Source organism: Mus pahari, chromosome 2 (assembly GCF_900095145.1).
Source record: "Mus pahari chromosome 2, PAHARI_EIJ_v1.1, whole genome shotgun sequence".
NCBI classification, from domain to species: domain Eukaryota; kingdom Metazoa; phylum Chordata; class Mammalia; order Rodentia; family Muridae; genus Mus; species Mus pahari.
In genome coordinates this window covers 100782659-100792764 of record NC_034591.1, presented here as the reverse complement: position 1 = coordinate 100792764, position 10106 = coordinate 100782659, and the positions used below count along the sequence as shown (strand labels likewise).

The window sequence follows — 10106 nt, the reverse complement described above, 5'->3', positions numbered from 1 at the left end:
GTCCGTGGTCATTCACTCACGCACTTGATTAGCAAACTGTCCGTGGTCATTCACTCACGCACTTGATTAGCAAACTGTCCGTGGTCATTCACTCATGCACTTGATTAGCAAACTGTCCGTGGTCATTCACTCATGCACTTGATTAGCAAACTGGTCACTAGGAAGTCAGTTCTGTGGGGACTGGGGTTGGTTCCCTGTGGTTATGGCTATGTTCCCAGCTTGGGTATGGTGCTTGTTAGCACATAGTGAATGCTTGGTAAGGACTCTGGGTGAACAAAGCAGGCTCTGGTATGCATTTTCCTTGCCACAAAAATAGGGCTAGAGTGGTTAGGAGTAGGGCTCAGTGGTTAAGAGACTATAGTGATCTTGCAGAGGACCTGGGATTGGCCCCCAGCACACAAAGGCCTGTAACTCCAACTCCTTTATCACAAAAGCGATGTGGGACAGGCACATCCATTCTCCCAACCTCAGTCAAAGACAGCCAGTTCCCGAACTTAGTGGCAAGCTAGAATACCTGGGGACCATCATGGTTCCCAAGCCCATACTGGTATCTGTGAGGCTCCACTGTGGACACACCTGAGTGTGGGAACCAACCACGGGGGCTCAAAGGCAGAGTGACTGACTTGCCTGCAGACCCACAGTTTGAGCTAAGAGTCCGTGAATTGGGCCTGCCCTCTCTGCATGCCCAGTCTCTTAACCAGGGCACTAAGTGCTCCCTCTCACTGCTTTCTCCAGGCAGGAATCCTTGTCCTCACAACCCCTCATCCGGTCCCGCAAGGCTCCACCTGCCTGGGGACACAGTGTCCCAAGTGTCTTTCATACAGCAGGCCGGACTCACGAGTTGATGGCTGCCCCTTTCTTGAGCAGGTAGTCAATGCAGGGGAGGATGTCCGATTTGTTGTTTTTATGGATGACCAAGTGCAGGGGCGTCTGGCCTTTGTTGGTGGGCAGATCCACAGGATATTTGTAGTCCTCTATCAAGACCTTAAGGCAGGAAAGCTGGCATTTCTGGGCTGCGAAGTGGATGGCTGTGAAGCCCTGAGGAGTGGAGAGTGCAGAATGGGGGCGGGGCCCACAACCCCAGCCTTCTGCCTTGGGGTTGTCCTCTGGTCCCCGTGTCCCTTGAAGGTGTTCACAACCCTTTATCCCCCTACCTCTCTGCTTCCAAATGGGCCTTCTACGAGTGGATTTAGGACCACAACATAGAAAAGGTCACTTTGGAGCTCCCCAGCGGCAGTTCATCAGGTGGTCTTTCTATGGGTAGTACTAGGTTGGGTGTTGGGAAATTACAGTCTCTGCCACTATGCTGCAAGCTTTACCTTGTCGTCGACTATGATCTCCTTGCGCTCCGGATTCACACAGAACCGAAGCCAGTCCACATTGCCCACTGAGGCTGCGAAAAACTCGGAGTAGTTCGCGATCACTTTATGGCTCCAGGACTCGGAGGTACTAGGATCGGCCAGACCAGGGTGAGCCAGAAGGCCGAGAACAACTCCGGGCTTCTACACCGCCCACCAGCCCGGCGCACCCGCCCACCTGAACTGCGAGGATTCGGAGTTGGGACTGGAAACCTTCAAGTCGTGTTCCGCCTGCCGCGTGCCTCCTTGTACAGATGGGCGGGGCTGCTCTTTTGTCCCTGGGCGCCCTCTGGAATCCGAGGGCCCAGTCCTGCGCTTAGTGGTGTGGCTCCTAGGGGTACTGGCATTGGAACGACGCAGCGAGGGCCGTTGCATGCCACCAGCCCACACTTTGGCCCCAGCCAGGACTCAAGGGAGGGACGAAATTTGCAACCCTGGAAACTCTGCACCCCAGGTTTAGCCTCTATTGGAATCACAGAGATGTCACGGAAAGTGCAATCGGGAAATGGATTGTCTCCATCTCTGCTCGTAGAACGCAGGGCCCGGAGCCAAGTGTACAGGCAGCGCGTTTGTATTTTAAGTTATATTAACAACCAGCTCCCTCTGCAATTCCAAATACTGAATTATGACGTCCTCCTCGGAGCAGCAGTATAATGAACAGCAGGTACGTCACACAGGTTGCCCAAAGCAGAGGAACTCCACTCTGCTTCTTTTCCTGGGAAACGGAAGGTAGAGAGTTCCAAGGTAGCCTGGGCTACACAGCCAGATCTTATCTCAAAAAGGTGCCAGGGGCGATGGTGTAAGTCTACAGCTCTGAACTCCAGAGGTTACATTATTAGAACCCAGGAGACACTAGGAGGCAAAACCTGGTTGGGAGAAGTGGGTCCCTGCCCTGTGCTTTGGAGGATATGTGTGCCCTGGGAAAACCGAAGGAGAAAGGGTATACTACGATCTTCAGAGGTACAAAATAGTGATTCTCAGGGGCTGGGGGGATGGCCCAGAAGTTAAAAGCACTTGCTGATCTTTCAGAGGGGCTAGGTTAGGTTGCCAACACCCAACATTATTTTATTTAAATTCAAAAAATAATAACTCTGAGTCGGGGTTTGGAGAGGTGCAAAGCGACCCAGAAGTAAAATGTTGTGTCTTAGCTAAAGGTGAACTATTTCCAACAGATGTTACTATTATTTATTCCATGATATAAAGACGCTTGCAGGGAGAAGGGAAGCCAAGATGGTCAGCCACGGGGAAGCTCATCCACGGAGGGAAAGCTCAATTCGATCTCCAGCTGACCGCTTCGGCAGTTTCCACAGACTGTTTGAAAGCTCCCACTCGCTGCTGCCCTCCACCATGCTTCGCCCGCCGTCTCTGTCATGTTTTGAATCCCGGATTTGATAGATGTCTATCTGCTGTTTTTGTCTGTCATTTGCTGCTTACTCTTTTGCTTGCTACATAATGAATAAACTCACATATTGGAAACTAAAGGTATGGCTAATGACCCTCATTTTCTGCACTATAAATAACACGGGCATTGGCACTCTTGCTGGGCATCTTACAAGCTAACAAATCACAGCTTTTCCTGTTATGAGTGAGGTTTAGCAATTGACTTTACGTTAGAATAAAGTGAGGTCAAATCTTGAGGATTGCCTGGTGACTGGGACCCTCTGAGGGCTGCTTCTGGAAGTGCCTGTATATGCAGTTATCTGCTCCTGGAATATTTTACAGTCCTATTTTTTTTTCCTCTTTATCTTTTGTTTGTTTTTTTCTTTGCTTTGTTTGTTGATTGTTTGTTGTTGTTGGTTTTTTTGTTTTTGTTTTTGTTTTTTTTTGTTTTTTTGTTTTTCGAGACAGGGTTTCTCTATGTAGCCCTGGTGTCCTGGAACTCACTTTATAGACCAGGTTGGCCTCGAACTCAGAAATCCGCCTGCCTCTGCCTCTGCCTCCCGAGTGCCGGGATTAAAGGCGTGCACCACCACGCCCGGCTTACAGTCCTATTTTCTTTTAATTTTTTAAGGCATTTTTTGAGTGGGGTCTTGTATAGCCCATGCTGGCTTTGAACTTGCTTTGTAACCAAGGCTCCTGATGCTCCTGCGTCAAGCTCATATTTTATAGTCTTCATGCCATATCCTAATCACCCTGGAGTGAGGAGACAGACACAAAATACTTATACCCATAGGTTGAGATGAATTGATGTGATGGGGGCTCACTCATGGGTATTTGACAAAATCCTGTAGGCAATATTTCCATGCACCCAGGGTTAGGAACTACTTTAAGGTGGTCCTGCCTTTATACTCTTTCTGAAGAGGAGAGAGGACTTTCGGGGAAGGAGGATCACCAGAAAGGGGTAAGAAGATAGGGGAGTTAGGCAGAGTCCTCAGAAGGGATGGATGTTCTTATGGAAGACTCTTTAGGCAGATCCATGCAGCAGAGTAGAGGGCCTGGTTAAAAAGCAGACAATTGACCAAGATAAATATCAGAATTCTATTTGGAGGGTCGTGGTAATGGCTTGGCCCCAGAGTCCTTTGCAAGGGAGAAAGAGGGTTGGGTGAGGAAGAGAAGGTTCAGAGAGGACACAGGACCAAGAATGGTACTGTCCCCAGGATGCAAGTCTTGCTGTCCCCCACCACCCTGTAATCCCAAGGTCCTTCTGAAGCCTTAGCTGCTTTGAATTGGGTTTCTGTCACTTTCAGGAAAGCGGGACAGGTAAAGAGCTCCTCCCCTGCCCCCGTTAAATCCTCCGTGCGCGCTACAATGATTAGGACTACTACAGTGGCCCTGGAATGAGCTGTGTGTAAGGGACAGTGAGAGTGAGAACTTACCCTTGGATGCAGGCTTGGCTTGTCAGAGTAGGGGCATACCCACATGGGTCTAGGCCTGGGCTCTAGCCCTTCCTTTGACTCTGTGGCTTAGCATGTGCTTCTATGTGGACGATTCTAAAATACGGCTACTCCACTGAGCCAGGCATGGCAGTGCATATCTCCAGTCCCAGCATTCCAGAGACAGAGGCAAAAGACTGTACCAAGTTTGAGGCCGGTCTGGTCTACATAGTGAGTTCCAGGGCTACATAGTGAAACTTTCAAAACTAAAAATGAAAAACAATAAAAAAAAAGAAAACAAAAGAGCATTCCCTAAGTCATATAAAAATAAGAAAGTAGTCACAAAAATCGAAATATTAGTAAGAAGAGGAGGGCTCTGTGCCATCAGAGCCATTCCTAGCCCCACCCCCACTGCGGTGCAATTGGCGAAGCTCCAAAATGGGTGTGTGTGGCTGAGAAACTGGGGCTTCCTCTCTCCTCAGTAAAATATATGGCATTTTACCTGGAAGAGCAAGATGCCATTTTGCCTCTTCCTCCTCCTGTCACCAGCTCCAAGCTACAGACTGGGAGCTACGTGGAAAGGCTGAATGCCCTTTTCCACCAAGCCTTCAGGAATAGGGCAGGGCAGCTATTCCTCTCAAAGGTCAGGTGATGAGCCTTGAGTTCTGATTGCTCAGGGGAAAAAAAAAAAGCAGGTTGTTACTGAGAAAAGTGATCCATTCACCCACAGCAGGGGATTGGGGGTTATACCCAGTCAATCTGTGGGACTTGAGAGTTCTAAAGATTTCTATCAAAGGAAATTGTTTTTTTCAAAGTATGGAAAAGTTCAAATCCTGGAGATTTGGGTGGTAAGCAATAAAAAACTCTAGTAGGCCAAGTGGTTTACTAGAGGAACCCCAGGAGAGGCAGCATACAAGAGCCCTCCTAGGACAGAAAATACACATCAATTAGGTCTTTGATAAAAATGACCTAACAGTTTACTCTCCAGAGGCATCTTGGGAAGTCGAACAAGAGGTTGGAAATTAGTGAGGGCTAAAAGCTTGATGTAACAGCAGAGGCAGAGAGTTAAACAGAGATATCAACAAGGATTTTATTTAAACCATCACCCTCCCAAAGTAGCTATGTATGCAGGGCTGTTTCCAGAAGTAGGTACATCGACGCTTTAAGGGAGGGGAAAGACATTGCTGAAATCACCCATAGTAGGCACCAACATATTAGCAGCAAAACCGAGTCCCAGGAGAGGGTTTAGGTAGGTCAGGGTTGCTAGCACACACACTGAAAATAGCAGTTTTCAGAAGAAATAGTGTGAGATGAACACAGAAATAGACACCATAACCCAAAAGCAGGAGATAAACAAACCTGGGCAACACGCACAGTTTGAGAAGTCAGGACACTAGACTTAACAAAGTAGTCATACTGTGTTCACAGAGCTAAGGGAAACTACAGAGCAAAGGGTGGGGAATAGCTTATTAAAGACAGCACATGAGTGCGGAGTTGTGACTGAGAGAGAACAAAGTGAACGTTCTGGAATTGGAAGTCACACTGAAAACTAGAGCGAGGGCCCAGTGGGAGATGTGGAAATGTATGGGAAGAGATGGTTCCACAGTGCTTAGGCACTGCCTGTTCCTGCTGAGGACCCGGAACCCACAGGGTGACTGCAGTTCCGGAGACCTGGAGAGGGTGCATTGAGGAGGAGCAGGCAGCCTGGGATTTAGAATACTCATCTCCCCCATTCTCCTCCCCCTCTCCGAGACAGGGTCTCACTATACAGCTCTGGCTGGCTGAGAATTCTGCTCAGTCCCTAGTGCTGGGACTAAAAGTGTGTGCCACCACACACAGCAGACTCCCAGCCCCCATTGTCTATTTATCTATGTATGTGCATGTGTGCAAGTCAGAATCGAAGTTTTGGGAGTTGGTGAACTTCTTTCACCATATCAGTTGTGGGGACTGAACTCAAGTGCTTTTAACTGCTGAGCCATCTTGGTTCTGTTCTGGAGGGCTCAGAACCCACCCCTGGACTTTGTGTGGTAGGCAAGGGCTTTACTAGTGGGGTACAGCCCTCTACCTTTTGTATTTTATTTTATTGTAGTTTTTGAAATAGGGTTTCATGTAGCCCAGGCTGGCCTCAAATTTGCTGTGTAGTGGAGGATAACCTTGAATTTCTGGTCCTCCTGCTTCTACTTTCCAAGAACTGGGATTATAATAGTTACATGCCATCATTACACCTGGTCTATGCAGTGCAGGGGCTGGGACCCAGGGTTCTGAATGCTCTGAAGACTCTTCACCACTCAGTCACACCAGCTCAGCTCTCACTTTAACATAATAATTCCTAAGTGGAATTCTGTTAGGGTGCTAATTCAGTGGAGTTTTCCTTACTTTTTTCTCTCTTTTCTTTTCTCTTCTTTCCTTTCCTTTTCTTTTCTCCTCTCTCTCTTCCTCCTCCTCCTCCTCTTTTTCTTCTTCTTCTCCTCCTCCTCCTTTCTCTCTCTCTCTCTCTCTCTCTCTCTCTCTCTCTCTCTCCAAAGTTTCACTATATAGCCCTGACTGGCTTTGAACTCACAGAAGCCTGTCTGCCTCTGCATCCCGAGTCCTAGGATTAAAAACATGCTCTACTGTCCTCAACTAGATTTTTCTCTTTAAGTACCTTTACAAACCACATGATATAGTCTGCACCTTCAACAGTTAACAAAATTATTCCCAATCTTGTTTTCACCAGAGACAAATTCATCTCAGTTACTGTTTTGTTTTCCATTTCAGTTACATCTTTAGAGGCGGGGGGGGGGGGGCTTCTAAAATAAATATATAGGACTGAGGTGGAGTTCAGTAGTAAGAGTGCCTACTTATGGATTTCTGCCAGCCTGGTCTACAAAGTGAGTTCCAGGACAGCCAGGGCTATATAGAGAAACCCTGACTCGAAAAACAAAAAACAACAAAACAAAACAAAACAACAAAAAACAAAAACAAAAACAAAAAAGAGTGCCTGCTTAATATTTTCGATTCCTTCCCCCCCACACACACACACCCGCTTCCATTCTCCGAAAGCCCCTGAAGAAAAAAAGCTCAACCACCCACCTACACCAAAAGACACTCCTGTCAATGTAGGGCATAAAACATGGGTTCAAGCCATAAAGGAGAAGGCTGCAGCTGGAGGTTGGTTTAGAGCGCCGTGTCAGATGCGGGGTCCTGCTGCGCCCCCTGGCGAGAGTAGAACTCGTCCGTCATACTCTGCGGAATGCGCTTCAGCATCTCTTTCGGAAAGATGCGCAGCAGTTTCCAGCCCAGGTCCAGCGACTCGAACACCGTGCGGTTCTCGTAAGGACCTGGGGACCACAAAGGAGCGTGAGAACCTCTGGCCCAGACGGAGAGGGCTGGGTGGTCATGGTCACGTCCCCCGCCGCGCCCCACCTTGGGTGATGAAATTCTTCTCAAACTTCTGCAGGAACTCCAGGTAGAGCAGGTCCTCGGAGGTGAGCGCCTCCTCCCCCACCACGGCTTTCATGGCCTGCACGTCCTTCCCGATGGCGTAGCAGGCATACTATGGAAGGGCAGCGGATAGCGTGGGCTCACCACCTCTGTAGGCTGAGCTCCCTTGCTGGAGACCAGCTTTGCCTGGACAGGAACCTCTTGTCCAGGTGGGGCTCAGAACTTCAGCTTCTAAATCGGGGTTACCTTCATCCACTGCCCCTCTCCTTACCAGCTGGTTGGAGACATCTCCGTGGTCCTTTCTGGTCATGCCCTCGCCTATGGCCGACTTCATCAGTCGTGAGAGAGAAGGGAGCACATTGATGGGTGGGTAGACCTGGGAGCACAAGAGAGTGGCAGATAACAGGACGGTACACCTGTTCCTCCACTCCCTTCTCAGGACACTCAGGGCCACATGGATTCTAGGCCTCTGTTACCAGGTGGGAGAGATAGGTTTGTCTATATAGGGGAATCCCTGCAGGAAGGAAGCTGGAGCTAAGGGTCATGGGGTGAAATTAGTCAATAAAACACTCTTCTTAAAAACATTTGATTATTTGCACAAATAAGTTGAAGCTTAATAGCATCTGAGTGTATATGTGTGCAGGTGTGTGTAATATGTGTGCACATGTGTGTGTGTATTTGTGTGTGTGCATGTGTGTGTATGAGCGTGTCCATGTTTTAAGACAGGGTCTCTTTCTGGGCTCAAACTTGCTTTGTAACTAAAGATAGCTTTGAACTTCTGATCTTCCTGCCTCCACCGCCCTAGTGCTAGGATCACAGGCTTACGCTAGGATCACAGGCTTACGCTAGGATCACAGGCCGTGCCCTTGCTTAGTTCATGCAATGCTGGGATTGGAGTCCAGGGCTTCCTACATGCTAGGCAGGCTCTTAAGCGATTTAGCTACACCCCCAGCCCTGTTACCTCTATTTAGTGTCACCAAAGCAAATAACTCTAACAGAAAGAGCTTTCTATTTGGTGGCTTCTATATGCTTCATAATGCTGGTGTATCCACACACCCCTCAGCACATTGGTGTGATACATAAAAAAGGGCCCAGAGAATTAGGATCATATTCTCAAGGTCAAGGGGGCTAGCCTGAGGCTAGCTGTGAAGCACAGGCTCCCCCCACCCACCCCCCGCACTTAGCTCCTGGAGCTGTAACACCGGACTGGCCTCACCTCCTTCTTGCACAGGAGTGATACAGGACTTTTCAATGTCTTGGTGGCAAGGGGGCAGATGTGGAGGGAAGGGGGTGGATATTTGGAGGGAACAGTACCTGCCGGTTATGCAGCTGTCGGTCCACATAAATCTGCCCCTCCGTGATGAAGCCAGTCAAGTCTGGGATGGGGTGGGTGATATCTGTAAGCAAAGGCCCTGTCCTCAGGGGATGGGGACTCGGTGGGCTCTCATCTACTGGGGCATGCGAGTTCTGCTTTAATCATGGGGCTGATGGGGTGGCTGGTGGAAAGGGAGGGAGGACTCTGGGGGGTGGGGGGCTACCATCATTAGGCATAGGGGGTGGGGGGCTACCATCGTTAGGCATAGGGGTGGGGGGCTACCATCATTAGGCATAGGGGGTGGGGGGCTACCATCGTTAGGCATAGGGGGTGGGGGGCTACCATCATTAGGCATGGTGAGAATGGGGATTTGGGTGATTGAGCCACCCCGGCCCTCCACACGGCCAGCTCGCTCATAGATGGTGGCCAAGTCTGTGTACATGTATCCAGGAAAGCCGCGGCGTCCTGGCACTTCTTCTCGGGCAGCTGAGACCTGCAGTAGCCACAACAATGGGTATGTCAGGAGAAGAAAGACTAGATTCAGGAAGGGAGATTAGGAGGTTGGTCTGGGGTGTGGACGCGGGGAAGAGGAATGGCCAGCCTGGGACTGAGCCCTGGGACTCACGGAGGAGCAGGCCCAAATAAAAGAACTCTTGTTCATCAGGGTGGATGTGAGGCCGAGAGAGAGAGAGAGAGAGAGAGAGAGAGAGAGAGAGAGAGAGAGAGAGAGGAGGTGGTTTGAATCTCACACCTTTAGCCAGCATACCTCCCGCAAGGCCTCCGCATAGGAACTCATGTCAGTCAGTATGACCAGCACATGCTTCTCACACTGGTAGGCAAGGAACTCAGCTGTGGTCAGTGCCAGACGTGGGGTGATGATCCGCTCAATTCTGAAAGCCAAGCACGGCTGTGCTCAGGGAGCCTGGAAGCCCAGGACTGGGTCCCATGATGCCCCAGAACTGGTCAGCTGGTCAGTGACAATGGCCATTTTCTGGCAATACTGATGCTCCCTCTCCCACTGTCCAGGATGAACCCCCCCCCCAAATGTCCCTTCCCTACTAGAAGTTCTCCTGAACATGCTTCCTTTAGCTGGCCACTTTCAGGCCTGTGAATCTCTCCTTAGCAATGCCATCTCAGCCTTCAGAGTTCTGTTACTTTCTTTTTTTTGTTTGTTTTTTTTTGTTTTTTTTTTTTTTT

The 10106-nt window shown here is 49.4% G+C and overlaps 2 protein-coding genes across 3 annotated transcripts in view; both read right to left on the bottom strand.

Moving 5' to 3' along the window:
• Ankrd53 (ankyrin repeat domain 53) overlaps positions 1-1978 on the bottom strand; it is a 6348-nt gene extending 4370 nt beyond the window's left edge. The window contains exons 1-3 of the mRNA XM_021191804.1: positions 1537-1978; positions 1320-1449; positions 839-1038 (exon numbers count right to left, since the gene is read on the bottom strand). Coding sequence (XP_021047463.1) covers positions 839-1038; positions 1320-1449; positions 1537-1733 — 527 coding nt within the window. The 5' untranslated portion in view covers positions 1734-1978. The remainder of the gene's footprint in view (positions 1-838; positions 1039-1319; positions 1450-1536) is intronic.
• Positions 1979-6690: 4712 nt separating this feature from the next.
• Atp6v1b1 (ATPase H+ transporting V1 subunit B1) overlaps positions 6691-10106 on the bottom strand; it is a 17037-nt gene continuing 13621 nt past the window's right edge. Inside the window, exons 9-14 of one of the 2 annotated variants that reach the window (XM_021190937.2) lie at positions 9676-9799; positions 9252-9402; positions 8909-8991; positions 7866-7970; positions 7577-7706; positions 6691-7491 (exon numbers count right to left, since the gene is read on the bottom strand). In XM_021190937.2, coding sequence (XP_021046596.1) covers positions 7328-7491; positions 7577-7706; positions 7866-7970; positions 8909-8991; positions 9252-9402; positions 9676-9799 — 757 coding nt within the window. In that variant the 3' untranslated portion in view covers positions 6691-7327. The remainder of the gene's footprint in view (positions 7492-7576; positions 7707-7865; positions 7971-8908; positions 8992-9251; positions 9403-9675; positions 9800-10106) is intronic. The other variant, XM_029535132.1, reaches the window with a different exon arrangement.